The sequence below is a fragment of the Idiotropiscis lumnitzeri genome, chromosome 14 (assembly GCF_059441095.1).
Source record: "Idiotropiscis lumnitzeri isolate Australia: NSW breed Sydney's pygmy pipehorse chromosome 14, RoL_Ilum_1.0, whole genome shotgun sequence".
Taxonomy (NCBI): Eukaryota; Metazoa; Chordata; class Actinopteri; order Syngnathiformes; family Syngnathidae; genus Idiotropiscis; species Idiotropiscis lumnitzeri.
In genome coordinates, this window is record NC_142404.1 from 9406760 (window position 1) to 9427395 (window position 20636).

The 20636-nt window shown below is 40.1% G+C and overlaps 3 protein-coding genes across 5 annotated transcripts; 2 read left to right on the forward strand and 1 right to left on the reverse strand.

The window, feature by feature from the left end:
- The first annotated feature begins 934 nt into the window (after positions 1-934).
- dcun1d2a (DCN1, defective in cullin neddylation 1, domain containing 2a) lies at positions 935-6061 on the forward strand. 3 transcript variants are annotated; one of them, XM_088315036.1, is made up of 7 exons: positions 935-1022; positions 1858-2074; positions 2971-3139; positions 3298-3428; positions 4054-4136; positions 4214-4310; positions 5056-6061. In XM_088315036.1, exons 1-7 carry the CDS (start codon positions 1020-1022, stop codon positions 5133-5135), a joined length of 780 nt encoding a protein of 259 aa, XP_088171162.1. In that variant the 5' UTR covers positions 935-1019; the 3' UTR covers positions 5136-6061. The 3 variants fall into 3 exon arrangements, with proteins under 3 accessions (XP_088171162.1, XP_088171163.1, XP_088171161.1); XM_088315037.1 differs by lacking the exon at positions 935-1022 and adding an exon at positions 1038-1183; XM_088315035.1 differs by lacking the exon at positions 935-1022 and having other exon boundaries at positions 1202-2074.
- Positions 6062-6545: 484 nt separating this feature from the next.
- On the forward strand, positions 6546-10778 carry LOC148323360 (growth hormone-regulated TBC protein 1-A-like). Its single transcript, XM_088315669.1, has 8 exons — positions 6546-6577; positions 7019-7170; positions 7850-8008; positions 8089-8213; positions 8716-8812; positions 9489-9661; positions 10390-10575; positions 10644-10778. Exons 1-8 carry the CDS (start codon positions 6546-6548, stop codon positions 10758-10760), a joined length of 1041 nt encoding a protein of 346 aa, XP_088171795.1. The 3' UTR covers positions 10761-10778.
- A 2596-nt stretch (positions 10779-13374) lies between these two features.
- On the reverse strand, positions 13375-16367 carry lamp1b (lysosomal associated membrane protein 1b). Its single transcript, XM_088315525.1, has 6 exons — positions 16005-16367; positions 14783-14967; positions 14569-14697; positions 14436-14502; positions 13697-13864; positions 13375-13592 (listed from the first exon to the last, which is right to left on the reverse strand). The coding sequence occupies exons 1-6, from the start codon at positions 16063-16065 to the stop codon at positions 13453-13455; spliced, it is 750 nt and encodes a 249-aa protein (XP_088171651.1). The 5' UTR covers positions 16066-16367; the 3' UTR covers positions 13375-13452.
- Positions 16368-20636: the final 4269 nt, after the last annotated feature.

Here is a 20636-nt window from a genome sequence, read left to right on the forward strand (position 1 = left end):
AAATTGGGCTTTTAAATGTGTTAAACATCATATTATTATTTGTATGGGAGCCTAGTTTTTCATTTCCTAATTTAGATACAGCACTCATAAATATCTATTAATATCTATCCATTATCTGAGCCGCTTCTCCTCAGGAGGGTTACGGGCGTATCCCAGCTGTCTTCGGGCAGTAGGCGATGTACACCCTGAACTGGTTGCCAGCCAATCGCAGGGCACACATAGACAAACAACCATCCATTTATTGTATTGTTGTAATTTTAGTAGTAGTACATTAATATGTAGATAATTTGATGAAGGCAGATGAAGCCATTACTGAATTGTCCCCAACCATACGTCCACGATCCGGTACTGGTCTGATGTGTGAAGGACCGGAAACCGATCCGTGACAGAAAATGGCTTGAGGACCACTGCTTATTGTTCAAAGTTTGGGGTAACCCAGAAAATGTCATGTTTGCCATGAAAGCACGACATTGTTGCCTACTGCATGGGCGTGTGCGTGGTTAGGCATTTAGTGATAGCAGCTTTTATTTTTTACATACATGAATAAAGTGTAAGAGCACATCCACTACATTAGGTAGTGGCGCTCCGATTTATTTTTATCTAAATATTTTGAAAAAAAGTTAATAAAGTTCATCTTTGTCGCAGGATGATCTATATTTCCTTTTAAATGCTATTTAGGATGCAATACTATAGAGATTCGTACTTAAAACAGTTTTATAGAAAATTATATATTCGCGCTGGCCAGTTGGGGGGGCTCAAAATGTAATAATTGAAGAGAGAATCATTGCTTTAAGGACATGTGGCCCCATACATATGGGTAAAAATACAAGTTAAAAAATAAGTTAATTTGAGGTGTTTCGTATTGAAATTCTAACGTGTTTACCAAGTTACGCAACAACAACAAAATACTGTCAACGATATGAGAATTCATAAAGTTGCGCCCTCTGTTTGTCGACTTCCGCGCATGCGCACACTGAGCGGCTCCCAAACTGGTCAACTAGCGGGTGTGAATTGTGAAAATGGTAGGTAACCAAAATAAACACAATCCCCTCTCGTCTCCCTCGCCGCCGCGCCGTCTTTCTACGCGCGTGGCCCTGTGTCGCTTTTCTTTTAATGCTCGTGTCGCGTCCTTACTCCACGTTGAGCATCGAGTGTCGTTTGTCTTGCTGTTTCTCAACGGCAGGTCAGTTGATATTTTTGGGGCTGCAGCAGCTAGCTAGCAACGCAGCCTGCCGCAACGTCCCACTGTTTGTCAAGCATGTTAACATAACACAAGCTCGGCCGCCGTAGTTACGAACCCCGAAGTATGACGCGATAGCTCACTGACACCATAACACGCGTGTTATTAAGGTTAGTAACACACCGAAGCGTCTAGAAAGTAGCTCGCCAATGCTAACCCGGCGATTTCCATTCCCACCACACCGCTATTGCTGTTCCTTTGTTATACTCCCGTATTACACAGCTTGCTATAACGTCATAGTGCTTATGACAGTCTACTGTCACTTTACTCAAAACATGATGGGCGTTGTTAAAAGCGTAGCACGAAGGTAGGCAACCTACGGCTCGTGGGCCTCAGAGCTGAGCCAAAAACAAATACCACCTCAGGGGAGTTGTTGTTAAAGTCCCTACAAGTAGTCAGGGTAGCTCCTATTACATGAGTCATGTGAGGGCTCACACTTGGGACCATCCTAAGTGTTGCCGAGGACTAGGTCTCAGTCCCCCCATGTGTCCTGAATGCCTGTGGACGCGGTACTGTGCGCGCTGGTGTGTCTCTGCGCGCTGTTCTGTTTTTACCTGGTCTGGGCGCTCTGGGGTCTGCTCGCCGCTGACCGCCCGTTTGCCCTGTTGCCCGCGCAGCACAAGTTGAAATCGTCGCAGAGGGACAAGGTGCGGCAGTTCATGTCCTTCACGCAGGCGGGTGAGAAGACGGCCGTCTACTGCCTCACGCAGAATGACTGGAAGCTGGAGGTGGCCACCGACAACTACTTCCAGAACCCGGACCTCTACTGCAAGGAGTCCATGAAGACGTCCGTTGACCGCAAGAAGCTGGAGCAACTCTTCAACCGCTACAAAGGTACGTGGTAGGGATGCCTTGATCACACTTTTTTTGGCACGCAAGTCTGAGTGTTTGGTTTTTAGTATCTGCCAATAACGAGTCCCGTTGCGATAGCTCGGCAATTCATTAAGACAAAAACGAAACAAAACATTGCGTTATCTAAAATTAATTTATTACTGTTCAAGTTGACAAGCTCTTTATATATTTGGATTATTAAAGTGACCACTTTGCAACCTTTGAAATTCATGAAATTTGGAACACCGATTTTTAAACCCGATCACCTGAAAATCACTTAATGGGCCCCGATTACTGATTGCTTAATCAGATCAGGAGATTCCCATTCGGTGGTATAGAGTAACTCAACGGCAAAATGGGATGGTGTGTAGTTGCCATGGGATTTGTCTGTATTATTGTTGGAATCGGATTTTTGATTTACTGATTTATGTTCATGCTCTTCTTGTTTGGTAGAATTTTGTTGCCATGAACACTTAGACAGCTGCAAGTTAAAGTGTTTAGTCAACAACTTTAATTGAAATACCGTTGATAAATAACCTTTCTTTTGTATTATTTCGTGGTTCATTTGCCTTAATTTTAGCATAAATCACACCAATAAAACAAAAATACTAGTTTATAATATTGCACATCTGGTACTTATTTTAATAAAGATGAATTTTATGTTTGTTAAAATGCATGGACAGTGGACCTTGGGGAAAAAAAATCACATTTTATAATTTCTATCACATTTATTTGTGCAAAAAAAAAAAAAATCCAACATGGGCTTTCATTAAAAATAAATTCAATTCACATTGTTTAGATGTTTACTAGTACCTAGGAGTTCTTAAAAAGAAGGCAGAATCACTGATGAATAGCACATTTCCACAAGATAACTCGTTCTACTGTACATACCCATACAGATCCCCAGGATGAGAACAAGATCGGCATCGAGGGCATCCAGCAGTTTTGTGACGACCTGGTGCTGGATCCGGCCAGCATCAGCGTTCTGGTGGTGGCGTGGAAGTTTCGGGCCGCCACTCAGTGCGAGTTCTCCAAGAAGGAGTTCCTGGACGGAATGACGGAACTCGGGTAAGGCGTTATGTGGGAAAGAAGTTCCATGTGTATGTAATGTATGTAGAACTAAAGCAGCAAGTGGCTCATGTATCGTAGTTAAATTTGTTTATCAGCAATGCTGTCATGTTGTAATTGAACCAAGAAATTCATGTTCTTGGCCTCCCGCCTTGTAGGTGCGACAGCACTGACAAGCTCAAGGCCCTTTTGCCAAGACTCGAACAGGAGCTGAAAGACAGCGGCAAGTTCAAGGATTTCTACCAGTTCACCTTTAACTTTGCCAAAAATCCTGGTCAGAAGGGTTTAGGTAAGGAGAATCACTCAATGTTTGCCAAAGAGTAAACATACAGAGGGGGGGATTTAGGGCGCAGTAGGAAAAAAAAATCCTACTCATAGAGTATTATTAATAAAGTCAAGTTACGAGAATAAAGTCAGTCTTGGGAAGTTGGAAATTATGGGCAATTTTTTTTTTACAAGATTGGAAATATTACTAGAAATTGAGAGTGGTAATTCATGATGATAGGTTGTAATTTTACGACTGGTAATAAATTAGGATGCAAAATTGGCTTTCACAAGTGTTAGTTTATGACAGAAAAAAAATCACTTTTGTGAAAGATAATATTTAAGGGCAGAAAACTAATTTTAGTTAAATTGTAAATAATGAGGAAAATGTCTATGTGCCATAATTTTATTTGTATAACAATAAATTTACCATGTTATGGAAATATACTCGAAATTATACTGGAAAAATATTTAACTTTGGACTAATTAATTTACTAATAAATAATAATTTACTAATTAAAATGAACAATTAAATCAAATTGAAAATTTTGAAATTGTAAATGTTGAAAGGTCAACTGTATTTTAGTATAGCATTTTGAAACAGCAAACCTCAGATACGTGATGACTTTTACTTTTTTTTCCCCCTACAGACTTGGAGATGGCCGTAGCTTACTGGAATTTGGTTCTGTTAGGAAGATTTAAGTTCCTCGACCTTTGGAACAGATTTCTTTTGGTGAGTCAAAACCTACAGAAGCAGCGATGTTCAAGCACAATAAATAATAAGCATATCTTGGCAACGGGTCATTTCAGGAGCACCATAAACGCTCCATCCCAAAAGACACTTGGAACCTGCTGTTGGACTTTGGTAACATGATCGCGGATGACTTGTCCAACTATGATGAGGAAGGTAAGAGTTGAAAACCCAAAATAGTCAAGAGGCAAAAAATAATAATAATAAAAATTGAGGGGTTGCTTGAAGAAGAAAAAAAGTGCTTAGAATAGTTCCTCTGAGATTTTGTCTTTGGAATTTTTTGGCTCATTCAGTAATTCTTTCCCACTACACAGTTACCTTGACTTATGAGTACCCCAACTTATAAGTTTTTTGTGTTATGAGCAGTTGGTTGTTTTTCTATTTTTTTTTTTTTTTTTGCTTTGTGTTGCACGCCAAAATTTCAGTTATGAGCGAGCTTTGGATATGCTTGAAGTGGAAAGGAAATATAGAAAGAGAACTACTGCATGCACAGCCAGTATCATTATTATTATTTTTATTCTATCCATTTATCCATCTGATACAATATGTCATTTTACATTGTTACTAATTTCTTTTCTGGTTCTTTTAAGTTATATTTAGAGTTTTGATAGTTCAAAATTTGTTTTAAATCAATGACAAATCTTGTTTATTAATAGTTTTTAATATCAATAAAAATATTTGTGATTATTTTTTTTCAGAATTGGCTAGCCATTGCTTACTTAAAAAAGTGTCTTTCTTTGCATTCTCTTGTATGATATGTTCCAATGCATTGCTGCGCAACAAAATTGTGGTTTTGAACAAATGTCACTTATAAGTCAAGGTATCGTGGTAATTTGACATAAAATCAGGTGACTAGTTTTTACTATATCTGATCCATGTTTTGTTTTGTTTTTTCCTTTAGGGGCGTGGCCAGTGCTTATAGACGACTTTGTGGAATTTGCTCGACCGATCGTAACAGGAACAAAACATAAAACTCTCTAAAAACACACACAAAAAAACAAAGACCCGGAAAGGAGAGTATTTCTTTTTCAGAGACTTCATTGGAATTTTTTTGAAGGTGGATTATTCTTTTTAATTTAAAAAATGGTGGCCAACAGCAGCACTTGGAGGAGAGTGCGGAGGAGGAACATTGCCGGAACAAGCCGGGCTCCTCCTGCCGGATCCTCAGAACCCTGCGAGCGAACACTGCTGCGGGATGGACGCTGACGCAACGGGGAGACGAGCGCGAATGGACGGGAAAAAAAGAGAGGACAAATGAGTGCTCACGACACCAGCACCACAACTTGACCGTACATACTGTATCTATTTACAAAAGAGAATTATATGAAGATTAATATAAATATGATCCTGTTTATAAAGCATTCTTTTATGTACTCTTTAAAAGATGTCTCACGGGTTTGATGTCAGTATAGTGCGTCGCCTTGAGGCTGTGATCGCATCTTCAATGTTGCTACTTGCTGTGAAACGTCCACCAAAACCAAAAAAAAAAACACGCAGCGTCACAGCTATGCTTTGTTCGGATTTCATTTCACCAAGGAAAGTTTTGTCGTAACCGCTCGGAGTCGGGATGGCATTTCGGGATCGATTAGTCATGTCTCGAATAGATTAGGGCAAAATGGAGCCCCTCTTGACAGGTAACAATCGATTCACTCTCGAGTTGCCTGTTCAGAACAATCAAGGCCCGTTAATGAATGAATTGAACCTGAGAAGTGTTCTTGATACTTTTAGGCATCCCTGAAGCAGTTCGGAGCTATTCTAAAGCTACAGCGCAAAATGAATTATAAACAAGCCTTATCAATACATTTGTTTCTGTTCAATATTGTTAGAGGTGGAGACGAATGAACATTCATGTAAGTACAGTATATTGTTCCATTTAAAGGTCAATAAAAGCATGAGTTTTTCCATAATATATTGATTTAGCTCCTCTTATCCTATCCGTGCTTTTCAAACAAGTAATGTTTTAAAAAAAAAAAAAAACAGCTCTCCAAGTTCCACTCTAGTGACCTGTATGAAAACAGTATGACTAATCGAAAAATGTACGAATGTTTAATATATGCCACTGTAACATGCAGTTTAAACATTTATTCACCCCCCCCGCCTCCTAAAAAATGGTGGGTATAGCTTTTCTAGTAAAAAAAAAAAAAATCAAAATTGATGAGAATTTTTCAAAGCTATTTTCAAATCCACTTCAGTGTAATGTTTGTATCTCATTTGCATTTTCTTGCGTGTCTACTTACAACCATTCCCTCTGCTGTAAGTTGAGACACGACAAAGCCGCCAACCGGGCAGGCAGGCAACTTTGTTATTTACCTCCACAGGGAACGCGACCTCTCCCAAGGAAACAACGATGTCCTTTAATTCACAGTCTGCCTTGTAGACTGACTGCATGGAATGGCGGAAGACATGAAAGGAAGTAGTGACAGGTAATTTTTTACTTTAAGATGGGGTGTCCAACTTGGAGAACGGGGGCTCTTTGTGGCCGGAAGCATGGATTTGAAATCTTAGTCATCTGTTGGCCCGACAGTACTTAACAGCACCCTTTGTAAGATTTATGCCCAATTTAGCTTAAAGCTACAACATTTGTTTAAACTAAAATCATGTTTTTGTCCTGCAATGGTTAATACCTGAGTATGTTGAAGCTCTTCAAGTCTGAATGCTAATACTGACTTGTTGTAACTTAAAACGTAGTGGCCTCCTAGTCAGGCCATATGATCCACTGGCAAGAGAAACCCAAGTCAGAGGAAGCTCCAGTTTGCGTCCGTCATCGGGACAATAGAAAGAAGAGTGCATAATAACGCTGAGCCATCTTTTTCCTCTCTTTTCTGTTTTCATCTGTTCTACTTCCCTCTTGGGCTTTCCCTCAGCAGCACCGACCCGTACGGCTTCTCGCAGGGGCGCGACCACGTGGCGGCCTGCAAACAAGTCATGAGCAAGTATGAAGGTGTTCTGAGCAGAAGGTCCATGAGATGGTCCAAGCTCCTTCAAAACAAACCACATGTGAAGAAGGACCTAACCGGTACCTAAACAAGAAACAGTCATGTCAATAAAGGAGCAAGACAGTGGTTATAAAAAAGTCAAAAACATTAAAGTGACATATAACCTGACCTGAATGAAGGAATAGATTTTTTTAAAAACCTTTCATGGAGGAAAGTAAAAATAAACAACTGAAATAATGATTAAACCCAAAATATTCAGATGTTCTAGAAGGCTTGTTGTAACATTTTGCTTTCTAGTAGAAGCCTGAAGCTTTTGTGCTAACACAGACTTTTATTTGGAACCGTTCATAATTCCATCAATCTTAAATCTCCAGTTCCGGCTGAATAAAAACAGCAGGCATGGGACAAATTGGACCCGGCACTATGCCAGAATACACAAACTTTTTAGCATCTGTACAAAAAAATATATATATTTTAAAATATTTGGATTTTTTTTTCATTTTGGGTAGCTTTTGGAAAATTGATAATCAGAGTGACAGTGACATACGGGTACTGTGCTGTGCAAAATAAAATTATATATACTGCGATATCAATATTTTGTACAACCCCCAGAACTGATGTTTGATTATATCTATACCGTACTGAGATAATATTGCAATATTTTGTGATATCAATATTTTATATCACTTTCTGTTGGCGTACCATCACATTATGTTGCAATGTCAATATTTTGTGATCAGTGTATTTTTATTTGCTAAGTGAAGAGGTTCGTGCGTAAAGGCGTGCCCAGCGACCTGCGGGCCAAAGTGTGGATGGCGACCAGCGGTGCCCAGAATCAGCTGGAGAGGAACCCAGGCTACTACCAGTCCCTTGGGGCCCTGCAGCACGACACCAGGCTGAAGGAGAGCATCCGCTTAGGTGCAACACTATCTGCGTTCCCCCCAGTACACTAAACCCAACCATACTCTCATGCATTTGTCTGTTTTTTTCCTGACTAGACATCCACAGGACTTTTCCTGATAACGTTTTTTCCCAAAGTGAGTCAAAGCCCAGCCTACAGAGGGCGCTGTTCAACGTGCTGGTGGCTTATGGACACCATAATAAGGCTGTGGGCTATTGTCAGGTGAAGATCCCCAAAATTAGCTATTCGGTTGTTGTCTTGAATTATAATGCATGTGGGATTTTTTTGTTAATCTTCGAGCAAAAATATTGAGTGCTGTATGGTGGTAGTGAACGCAACTCAACTTTAACTCAAACTAAATAAAACAACAGGCGGGCGAACGAATAGTGTAATAACTCTGTCTTATATTGCCCCCAAGTGGCCAAGGTTATGGCGGCACTATTGTAGCAAAAACATTTCGAAATGTGTATTTCAATTCACAAATGTCTAAAAAGAATCCGGATCTGTAACCACAGTCACACATGTGTGGCAAAAATCTTCAAACGTGTACATTGATTTGTATGCACAAACAAATGAGTAGCGCAATGTCCACTGATTAGAAGCAAAAAAAAATTAAAAAGCTTATACTTGTGTCATTTTAGTATGTAAATGTTAGTATGTAAAACTAAAACATACAACTACTCACCTCAACAGTTGACTTCATCACTGTCTCCATTCATTCCAGGAAATGAACTTTATCGCAGGCTACATCATCATCGTCACCAAAGATGAAGAGAAAGCTTTCTGGCTTATGGACGCACTGCTCGGAACAATACTACCTGGTAGGATTTGATTTCAGTGTCATTAAACAGCTATAGCCCTCGATTCTTTCTCAGCTGACCTGGGGCAAGAGGGGTGAGAGGACACACTGGACCTAGAAAATGGCCGAAACCAATTGTTTGGCAGAACACAATTCAGATAACTGATTTGCCTGGTTAATTAAAAAATATAGAATTAATAAAATCACTTTTTCATGGGTTACTTATCACTTAAAGAAGGGGTTCACCACTCCTTGAGGGCAGCTTTCCTGCATGTTTTGAAAGTATCTCTCCTCCAATACACCCGATTCAAATGATCAGCAAGCTCTTCAAAAGCGTGATAACGATCCTGATCATTTTAATCAGGTGTGTTGAGCGAGGGAGACATGTATAACAAGGAGGAGGAAAGGAGTTGCCCAACAGAACATTTGACTGTTTTACAACATATTTTTCTTTAGTATTTGTTTGGCATTACAACAGAGAAAAAGAAATGCCAAAAATATATTTTGGGGAGGATGTTGTGTGTGTTTCAATGTCATTCTCTTGTGTTGTTATGTGTACAGGCCAATTAAATCGGATTAATCGGTCAGGTCCTTAATAGGAATTACTTCTCAAATTCAGACCAATGGACAATTTAGAGTCGCTAAACAAACATTGCCATACATTTCACATAAGACTAATGAAGTGCTTTTTGACCAAGACTACTACAGCCCGGCCATGCTGGGCCTCAGGACGGACCAGGAGGTTCTCGAGGAGCTGGTGAAGGTTAAAGCTCCTGCAGTGGGTCAGCTGATGGCCCACTATCCCGGCATATGGAGCGTGGTGGTGTCCCGATGGTTCATTTGTCTTTACGTCGACATTCTCCCCGTTGAGGTGACCGAAAGAGCTTGATGGATATGTTTATACTCATATGTGCGCATTCACCGTATTTTACACCCAGGGTCACCAACAATAAACACACTTTATTCAAATGATCAGCTCATCAGAACGCTTTGCAGAAGCCTGATAATGGTCCTGATAATTTGAATCAGGTGTGTTAGAGGAGGGAAGCATCTGAAACATGCAGGATATGAGCTCTCGGGGACCGAATTTGGAGACCCCTGTTCTAAACACACAAATACATTATTACACCAATTTTCAACTGATTGAAACCTTCCGGATTTCTCGACCGATTCAAACCATTCCAACTTGAACATTTCACCTGATTCGTGAATCAGCCATTTTTCTCGCACACTTACAGTTCTACTCATTCACAAAATCTTGAGAAATAGTTTCCAAATTCAATTCCGCAGATTTGACACTTTTCACGATAAATTTCCTACTTTTTTTCCACAATCAAATTCCCCATACTAATTGAGCTGTTACATATTTCCTTTTTCATTCATGTCTGCATAACTGTCGTAGTACACTGCCTCCTGGTGGCCATAGCTGGCACATCAGAAGGAACAGCACATTGAATTTAATTACCGCATCAATTCACGATGCACCAACGGTTTAAATCTTTATATTATATTATGTAATTACTCTGTTTGGGTAAAGTGCAATATTTTAGAGTGCTAAAAGCAAAAAAGTGTTCTCTCCAAGTGCTGTTGTACTTTCAGACCGTCCTTCGTGTGTGGGACTGTCTCTTCTATGAAGGCTCCAAGGTGCTTTTCCGGGTGGCCTTGACTCTCATCCGACACCACCAGCCGGAAATCTTGAGGGCCCGCTCTCTGACGGATGTGTGCCACTGCTTCAAGTGGATAACCCGCGGAGTTTTCACGCTGGACTGCCACACCTTCATGCAGGTGCCTGACCTACCTCGAGTTTGCATCAATTAGACAAGAAACCAATTTTCCTCATTGTGGTTTTGCAGAAAATATTTGCAGAACCAGGCAGCCTTTCTATGGCAACCATCGATCAACTGCGGGACAAATGCCGGCAGTCAATAGAGGAAGAAGAATCCAGACTGATTGCAACCACGGTGCCTTAAGGGCATGACACAGAATGAAACAAGCCAACAAATGACAGAGAATGAAGGCCTCCTACATTTTAGTAACAATTATTAAAGAGTGTGGGCTGCAAGAAAACGGGGTACTGCAGCAAAGCAGAGACTGTGGAACATGTTTGTTTATTGAGTATCAGTCAAGCCTAATTTCAACATTTGATGGAAAACTGTTGTAATTTACTGGAAATATGTTTTGAGGGTGGCATTGAAGGCACCTGGACTTCTATGGAGGTATTTGTCTCTTTGCTTGGGCATTCATGAATTATTACCTAAATTAAAGCTACGGAGCCACACACACAGTCTCCAGATCGCCACACGCATTTGTGAGTCGTCCACGGTAGGAATGCAGCAAGTCACAATATGAGGCCATGTTCTTCATTAAAAGTAGACATTTAAGTACTCCCTTATTTCCTAATTTCTCTGAAATTGATAAAAAGAAAAAAAATTCAGTTTCCTGATAAAAAATATAGACTGAGCTTGTTAGTGAAAAATGGGCCTCTTGGATCTTGTCCTCCTTTAATATCTTCTTTGCAATGTATGCAGTTGAATGTAGGATAGAGGATTTAAAAATATCATTTCATCAACTGTCTCCACTTCCTTTAAATTCGAGTTTCTATTTCACGAGGGGGGAAAAAAGGCCACTGCAGCACATCTAAGATAGTGAGGTATGTATTTCACTTAATTTCTAACTGAAATTGTACTTCAAGTCGGTACTATACAGAGTAAGGTTATTTGTAGCCCAAGCATGTAAATGGAAGACATTCACAAGCCAATTTAAATCCAAGTCAAAGAAAACTAAAAGACCAACTTTCAAATCACTTTTATTGACCATTTAGAAAACATTTCAAACAATCCATTAAAACCAACACCAATGGGGGCTCCAGATGAGGGACAGTAAACTAAATGGTAAACAAACAAATCTCAGCACTGACAATGATGCATGTTCTACATAAGGCTCTGTACAAAGATAGTGAGAAAGAAAGATCAAGTACCTCCGGGTTAACATTACCTCACATGTTGCAGCAGGAAAGGCACTGATTTAAAAGAAAAAAACACTGATGCAAGCATTTTGGCCACTTGAATTATGTAAGGGAGTGCAGCACAAAGTGGACAAGTTGGTGTGTAACAGAAAACTAATCTTCACTAACAAAGTGAGGAAAAAGGACATGCCGATTTCCCAGGATTTATGCTAAACTGGGCTAACTTAAGTATGGTACTCAAACAATGAAGGATAAGAAAGCTACTTAGCGGACCGAGAAGAGCACCCCTAAATATTAAAGGTGGAGGAGTGGTTGAGGGCAAGCATTTTCCAAAATTCCTTTTATAAATTATGGGGAAAATTAACACTCAAGTGAAACTGGTTTTATTGCTTAACTTAACGGTGTCAAATGTTGAAGGCTAAAAAGCCAACCAAAAAAAATCTAAATTGGACCTGGGGGGGAGCCTTGAGGCACTCCACAGTAAATTAAATCCAAAGAGTGACAAATTTTGCTTCATCAAAAATGGCGGAAATAGCACTCAGTTAAACGAGGCGTAACCCAGCATTGTTAAATTCACCATGTTATTAAAAATGTTTTATTGTTAAGCTAACCAATAAAATTAGTGGTCACTGGGAAGCCTTGAGGCAAAAGCCACAAAACACGTTTGATTTAGGGATTGGGATTTGAGTGGTTTTTTTTTGTTTGGGTTGATAATGGGGATCTAACAGAGTTCAACTCCAGACTGACAACCACACTAAGGTTCGGTTATCCTAGCATAAATCCTGAGTTGTATTCGATTAATAGAGCATTAATTTGCCACATTAATTCATCAAATGTCCGCCACCTATTTTGTTTTGATGAGTGCCTCAAGGTTGCCGTCTAGTCCCGCTTGTATTTTTTTGTTCAACTTGTTAACCTTCAAAACACAATTAAGGTTAGAAAGTTATAAATACAAATAAAGGGGACCTAGCCCAGGGGCAATACGCATGACAAATAGATTCAACACAATATGATTAAACTTGGTGTGTATTTGACAAAATGTGCTTAATCTATGACGGGGAATATTAGTACTCTAGCAATGGAGCATAACCAGGATTTTTGCTCAACTAGTCTAACTTTAGAGTGATAGTCGTGCCAGTGCTGTCGCCTGTTTTAGCTGCTAAACTGACTTTTGACAATCATATCATTATCGGAACCAACATGGCATTTTTGCAAGGTTGCACAGAAAATCACCTTCTCATAAACCAACCTCAAATTAGAGTTTGTAACAGATGCAACAACATTCCTGAGACTTGACAATCATGACTAACAAGCAGCAAGCAACATTGAGGTACCTAGTGAGGGACGTAAATGTAACAATGTTAAAGTCCAAACAAACAGCGTCTTCACCACAACAAACCGGTTATTGTCTTTTAAGTAAACAAAACCACTATAGGTTGCCACCCAACAAAAGCAACACGTGCCCTGAAATTCCATAATTCCCTTTACAAAACTCATAAATAGAACACAATAAAGATTCTTCCTTTGCTTACCAGATATTTCCCCCCAAATCTAATGACATCCCTTTTATTATATCATCGTCAATCATACACATCCTCCAGCAGTAAGGAAGGATATGGGAGTGTGTGGCGTGTTAAATATGACATCGGTTAATCACGGAGAGGGAGGATTTCGGTTACATGCGAGCGTATGCCACTTCAGATGGTCTGGTAGCCTGCATGGCTCCTCCGCCTGCCGATGAGGTAGGCAACCAGCACGATGAGGACCAGGCCGGCCAAGGCCACCCCGACCACAATTGCGATCAGCATGTCGTCTTCAACCAGCTGGCACTGCTCGGCTGTGAGAGTGGGGAGGGAATTTAATTTTCTTTTTTTTAAAGCAAAAATCGGGGGCGGCAAAATGCTTGTGGGGAAAACAGTCATGAGCTATGAGATGGTTTACCTGTGCCAAATTTGTTCTGGGTGAGGCCGAACGGCTGCACCTGCAATTGGAAGGTGTTGATGGACAAGGTCTGGACCACGTCAAGAGTCTGCTCCTCGTGGCACATGTACGAGAAGCCGAGGGTTCCCCGAAGGTAGTCCAGGCTGCTGTTACGTGCCATAAAGGGCTCTGATACAGGATACAGGACAGATTTACTACTTGGACAACAAGGCAAAGAATAGTCCTGATGAAAAACAGTACTGCATATATTAATTATAATGTAATTTTGAGTTCCAGGTTTGGTCAGTCACAGATCGGAAAACGGGCAAAAATGTTGATTAGTGTAAAAAAGTCAAATCAAATGTTGGCAAATGTCTCATTTTGAATGAATATGAAATGATAATCAGTCTCCTTTTAGAGAGAATTGCAGAAACCAGAGTACTTCCTGTTGAGAGTCTAAAAGCCTAAGATTTGGACAATTCAAAATCATTTTGATAAACAGTCAAAACAAGTGTGCAAAGCCACAAATGTGGTTGGTGAGCCTGAGCTTCTGCTACTGTCGATGTAATATTTTTCAGGGAAGAGGGGGGACGAAAAATCCACCAAGTGACCGCTCAACAATACCGCTTCTAATATGTCTTAAAGCATTCAAAATTGAAGCGCAACTTGTGTTTTTTTTGTCTCAATTTTAAACATGGCTCCTTTCTGGCATTTCTTTATATTACAAGGATGGACCCAATGTTGTAGCCAGAAGACTCACCTTTCATGTCTGGCCAGGATGCTGACAGAGAAATTTGACTCAAGTGGTACTTATTGGATGTAGTGTTCTGGGGGGGAAATGAGATGTGAGTCAATTATACATACTATGCACTTGTAAGCTTAGAGAAACCTACAAGAAAGAAGGAAAAGGTCAGGTTGGTTTTATCGGCATCTGCCGAGAGTTGCAACATGGCGCTGTCTGTGTCACATGACCCGGAAGCCTTTGTGGTGTTGGGATTGAGGTTGACGACATCCTGCACTGTCTGCACACGCACAAAGATGGGCCGTTAAGCAGTTGGACCGGTGAGCATTTTCCATGGAGCGATAAACAAGGGTGTGTAGGAGCACCTGGTTTAAGGAGGCGGAGCTGAAGCTGATGTTGAGCTGGAGGCCCATGTACGCCAGCAAGCACACAGTGCCATTGGTGCCGGTCACCTGGTAGTGCCCAGTCTCCGGTCTGCCGGGCTCCTTATGTGGTGCGTCAGTGCTGGGCGGCGTCGCGGTAGCCAAACTCTGGTGCATGGCTACAATGCCTTGAACCACATCACACCATATGTACAGAATATTACACAAACCTATTCATCCATTTTTAATACCAGTCTAGAAATTGTAAAGTAACAATATTATAAGTGACATTTTTTTCCAGTCCGAAAAAAAGTCTTCTGAGAAAAGGAGATGCATCTTTCGAAAAAATAGTAATATGCATCAGGGGTTAAGAAAACTTGTATTTTGAGGAAAATGCTGAAAAAAAAAAAATCACCAGAGGAAAAGGTTATCTTCTGAAGGCCTCTACTACTACTACTCTATTTTAAGCCAATGAGAACTTGACTTGTTGGTATGTTTCGGTTCATCTTCTCAGTGCAGAACGCAAACGAACTACAACGTGACGCCATAAACCAATGAACATTCACTCCCAGGATTTTATAGAGCAGACTTCAGTTCATGGTGACATCACAGTGGTTAGCCATGTCCTGAAGTATCAAAGAAACTAACTCCAGAAGCTCACACAACCACAACTATGTTTGACTATCTCCAGACTTGAATCGGCTTGAAATGGTGGGGCATGACCATATAGTGGTTGTTCTTGCGCAAACCCTCCAGTGTTGCTGAATTAAAGCTCATTTGCAAGGTAAGTGGGGACCAAAATATTGTTGCAGAAATGTGACTCATTGCCAGTTATTGAAAAGACTTCATTTGCTAATTTTAGTGGACAAGTATTTTCCCTATAGGGATTTCAGTAGCTTCAAAAAGCAAAATAAAGAGAATGTATTTCCTCCAACTATTCCTTAGTGACATCAGTTACGGTATCCTACGAAACGTTTGAAACATCACATCATAGCCATGAAAACAAAATGAGGCAAGTTAATGAAAAGTAAGTCAACACGTGACTAGGCTAAAACAGCTAGTCTGGTGTTGTTCTTGTAAACAGTAGTTCTTTCTTTAAACTGAAAAAAGTCCATTGTTGAAGGCAATGTTGTATAAAACTTATTGATCACGTGCGTTACGTTTGTGACCTTTCGTGACGTCGACAAATATGCGTTTTGTTTACCTCGAATAAATCAATACATACCTAAAATAAGATGGAGGGTAAATGTCAGCCACAGCGTCCGGACACCACCGGTGGTCGTCATGTTTGTCTCCCAGTTGGTGCGGGTCAGATTGGGGTCGAAAAAGAGCTCGACGACAACAACTTGAGCTAAAACAGCTACTATGCTAACTGTCTGAATGCTAACTTTAGTGTCAAGTTGAGCCCGGGAACGCGGTTAAAAGCCCTTGGTACGGATTGAAAAGCAACAAAGCGCTGCTGTTGCTCCCAAAATTCCAGCTAAAATAGTAAAGCTGTCGCGTTAGCGGGTGTCGACTGCGGAGTTTGCGCTGCTTGACTTGGTCTTAATCGAGCACGGCCAAAGGCTGACAACAGGATCATGTGACTCCTGCTTATAAAAGGTCGCGGAAGTCACGTGACTAGAAGCGGCTGTTTCTTATTTGATTATTAACATGTCACTCTACATAATTTACCGTAGTTTCCATTATTAAATAATTGTGTTCATTTGAGATTGTATTACAGATTTACCAATCACTGCTCTGCATAAAAAATGTGGAAACAAAGTAGCCATTTTCTAGGGCAGTTTCGGAGTAGAGTCCAAATATTATTTTCCCCTCTAAACGTTCCCGGTTTTTTTATTATGCAAAAAAAAAACTGTATTTGGGCAAAAGACAGATTTTTGTACAGTTGTAAGGCATATTAAAGAATTGTTGGGTAGACGAGTAGGCCAACTTCTATTTACTTACATAATGAAGATAACGGATCTCATGAAAAAGTGCACATAGACTTTTGCTCATAATTTTTCCAGGTATTTCTTATAAACGAAGTTTATTCATGCACTTCATAAATATACGTATACGTCCACTAGTGCTAAATTCAGCTAGTAGTAACTTGCTAGCACTTTCTGGTGCAGACCAGTGTTATTATACAATGTTTAGTCAAAAATCTAAAACAGTTTTTTTTTTTGGTCACAATAAATCATTTAGTGAATAATTTATAAAGCTATGGGATGCTGAAATCCCAGCCAATCACTGTTAGCATTTTTAATATAATGAATTTGATCCCCAAATTCATGAAAGCAAAGTGCAACACTTTTAAGAAAATTTTATGACTAAACCATCAAATACGATAATGGTTATTCAAATGATGAGTCACAGCAAAAGCGGAATGGATTGGATCCATAAAACATATATATTGTAACCTTACTCATTTCTGAGGGTGGGGAAGACAGTAGCATTTCTACTTAGACATAGATGTCAAACCCAGGTGTGAATCACTTCAAAAATTCATTTGGGCATACTTGATGTGAGTGTTTCCATGAAGCTAGTGGGGACATTTCTCCAAGTGGTGAAGACTGCTTCACGAAAAGGCCTCACCTATCCGGAACTGATGGCCATCTTCATAAACCTCCCTTGCCATCCATCCTCAAATGTTCTCTTTGATTTAAATCAGGGGAACATTCAGGATGGTCCAAAAGAGTGATGATATTTTCCCTGATGAAGTCCATCAAGCGAGCATTGTGAACTGCAGCGTTGTCCTATTGAAAAAACAGCTGTTACCACACAAACGAGGGCCCTCAGTCATGAGGGATGCCCACTGCGGCAGGTGCACGTAACCAGCCGGGGTTTGACGACCCTGCACCACCTGAAAATAAAACAACAGTCTCCCAGTGGTTTGACCGATAATATAGAGTTGTGAAAAGATAGGAAATTTACCAAATTGCAAGGTGGTTGTTTTCAGCCCCATGCCAGTAATTCTATTGTACTGCCCTCAAGCGGCCAAGGCGCGCAAACGTAGGTGCAGCACAAGGTCCATTGAATTGAAGCAAAAACCCCAAAACAAAACATCCATTTATCTTCTATTAAACTAAGTCAATGTTTTTATTACATATTATAGTGTACTATTTTCATTTTAAACGGGAGATTGCTGGCATTTCCATTCATTTTATTGGGGAAAGATAATTTGAGTTATGAGAGTTTTGACCAACAAGTGTAGTCTCGAAATAATGTAGGCTCAAATCTCAAAGTGGGGCATCGCACCATCACACAGACTTGTTTACGTAATTTCTCTGTGAACCTTATTCCAGGTGACTGTCAGCATTTTACATAAAGAAAACAAAATAAGCGCATGTCAAAACACTTGAAAATGATTTAATGATGTTTACAACAAAAGAAAACTGTACACTTACAGTAAAAGATTTGTATATGTGTAAAAAAACAAAAAAATACAGCAGACAAACGCATCAAAATCTACTATGTATCCTGATTCACATACTTGCAACTCCTACAGTCTTTCAGTTCAATGCCATCATGACTGGAGGATTTTTTTTTTCCTTTTGTTTTGTATTTTCATTTTTTGGAACAGCGTCCCTCAGTGTTTTTAGTCCAAGATGGTGACTCTATGTTAAGAGTTCTGTTAGAAAGATTAGACCGAAGAGTAAGAAAAAAAAAAGGGAGGGGGAAACATTCCTTTCAATGAGCCCAAGTGTCCACTGTGAGTAGTTTTACACAACGCTTTTCTGAAGATAGACAGAATATGTACATTTTTCCTTATCCTTTTTCATCGTACTTTATCTCTCATGATAAAAGCAATGGTCACCTGGGCTGATATCGCACAACACGCCCAAAAACATACAAAAATACAATGTCTTCAACCTAGTGAGACATTTCTGCAATTAGTTCCATGCTGCGACAGATACAGAGAGAGAGAAAAACAAAAATGACAACAAACAATAAACAGACGAGTATTCCACACATTTTTTTCTTGACAGAAATATATCAAAATATACATCTAAGCTTTGGAATTACTGAGGCTTGGACTCAAAGCCAGTGCTGGGTTTGTCTCTTAATACACATGCTGCAGGGCGGTCAGGAAGAGAGCGACAGTTGACAGAGATATCTTTGGTATCCAAGTTTTCTTCACAAACACAAAAAAGTTTAAAATATTTGGAGTTTTGCTTTGGGATATATAGCGCTTGTGAGGATTCCCGACGTCTCACTTGGGAGTAAAGCATTGAGCAAAGTGTCACCGAATGCCCCACCGGGGGATGCATACTGTCACAGTTGTTCAGTCTGTCGTGAATGAGTAAGCGAGGAATGGGAATGAAGGGGCGGAAAAAAAAAAAAAAAAAAAAGGATGATGCGCGTTTACAGCAGTGAAATCTGGTGTATTTGGGATGTGTCACTCCAGGATAAGGATGGTGACTTATTTTTTTATTTAATTTTTTCAAATGTATTTTTTATCCAAAGTCCTTGAGACAGAAAGACAGAGGGCGAAATGTAGATTCTAGCAACAGCGCTCAAGACAGACAGACAGACAGACACGGAGTCCTGAGCATGTACAGTGTGCACAGGATTAACCCTCAGTGTGTATTAACAAACATCACCCAGCTACCACAAAGAGGTGTCCGTCAAAGAAGCCCACACAACCACCCGCCTCCCAACCCTCACTGGGTACCCCTGCCCACCCACAGGCACTGAAAACTGCAGCACCGACCATTACAAAAGCATTCGCATACAGTCAAAGCTAATGAACCCCAAACACGAGTGGGTGAGAGCTCGATGAGGAGCAGTGAGGCAAGAGGTTGGGCCACATTCATGTACAATCAGTTATTAGTCTTTGGTTAATGTTGTTACCATGGGATGGCGCCACCTTGCAAAGCTGGTGGGAGGAAGGGGTGGGAGTGATAAAGCAAGCACACCAGGTTACAGTTAGAACATAACTAGGATTGTCAAACTTAAAGAAAAAAAAAAATAAAGGTGTGCGAGAAACATTGTAAACGAAAGCAAAAAAATAAGTGAGTACTGTGTGCACCCCTCGTGGAGGACCCTTCACATCAAGAATGAGCGGGCTTTTCCGATGACACGTTCATTTGTTTTCAAACATTTTCTTGTTAAATAGGTTAAAGCAGGTTTCACTCAGTTTTGAGTTAAGAAATGAGGTATACTGGTGCACCCACGCTTCATCTGTCAACATTACAAACAAAAAACAAACGGCGGGTCGATTTAATGTTCCGATCCACCGGGATCTGCAAAATGTGATCAAAATGAAGCGTTGAAGCAAAGCCAGTCGACAAACGAGCGCAAGTCTGAAACCATGATCACTTGTCACCACCAAGAGAAAATAGGGATGGGCATTTGTTCTTGATCGAATATAGAAAAATACGCTGAATTAAATGAATGTTAGATTTTCGAACAATATTCAGGATGAAAGAAATAGTGGTCCTACATGAGTGCCTTGAGGCACTCCAAAAGAAAAGTTCAACTCTGTGATAAGCACTTCACCTTCAACAAATTTGATATTGAAACAGTATTTAAAAAACAAAAAAAAGTCAGAACACAAACACACTGTAATTTCAAGACAACACACCTGATTAAAATCCGTAACACTTAAATTTAGCCATAAAACCACATTTGTACACACATTGGCTGCTTCTTACTAATGGCCTCAGGTTTCCACGTTCTAAAATGTGAAATTGACACAGAAAAAGGTCACACGGATGCATTTACAAAAAAATAAAATTATATACCGTATTTTCTCGACCATGAGGCGCAATTAAGTCTTAAATTTTCTCCAAAATGGACTATAATCACTCCGCTTGATTGACAGAGCATTACCTGCAGACACACGGCTTATATAGCAGGAAGGCAGACTTGA

Coding starts and splice junctions, on each gene's coding strand:
- lamp1b (XM_088315525.1), bottom strand. CDS start 16,065: ATGACGACCACCGGTGGTGTCCGGACGCTGTGGCTGACATTTACCCTC. Junction 14,968..16,004: donor TACCCTCCATCTTATTTTAG/GTATGTATTGAT, acceptor ATGTGGTTCAAG/GCATTGTAGCCATGCACCAG. Junction 14,698..14,782: donor GCTCCGCCTCCTTAAACCAG/GTGCTCCTACAC, acceptor GTGCGTGTGCAG/ACAGTGCAGGATGTCGTCAA.
- dcun1d2a (XM_088315035.1), top strand. CDS start 1,735: ATGCCTGTGGACGCGGTACTGTGCGCGCTGGTGTGTCTCTGCGCGCTG. Junction 2,075..2,970: donor ACTCTTCAACCGCTACAAAG/GTACGTGGTAGG, acceptor ATACCCATACAG/ATCCCCAGGATGAGAACAAG. Junction 3,429..4,053: donor TCCTGGTCAGAAGGGTTTAG/GTAAGGAGAATC, acceptor TTCCCCCTACAG/ACTTGGAGATGGCCGTAGCT.
- LOC148323360 (XM_088315669.1), top strand. CDS start 6,546: ATGGCGGAAGACATGAAAGGAAGTAGTGACAG. Junction 6,578..7,018: donor ATGAAAGGAAGTAGTGACAG/GTAATTTTTTAC, acceptor GCTTTCCCTCAG/CAGCACCGACCCGTACGGCT. Junction 10,576..10,643: donor ACTGCCACACCTTCATGCAG/GTGCCTGACCTA, acceptor GTGGTTTTGCAG/AAAATATTTGCAGAACCAGG.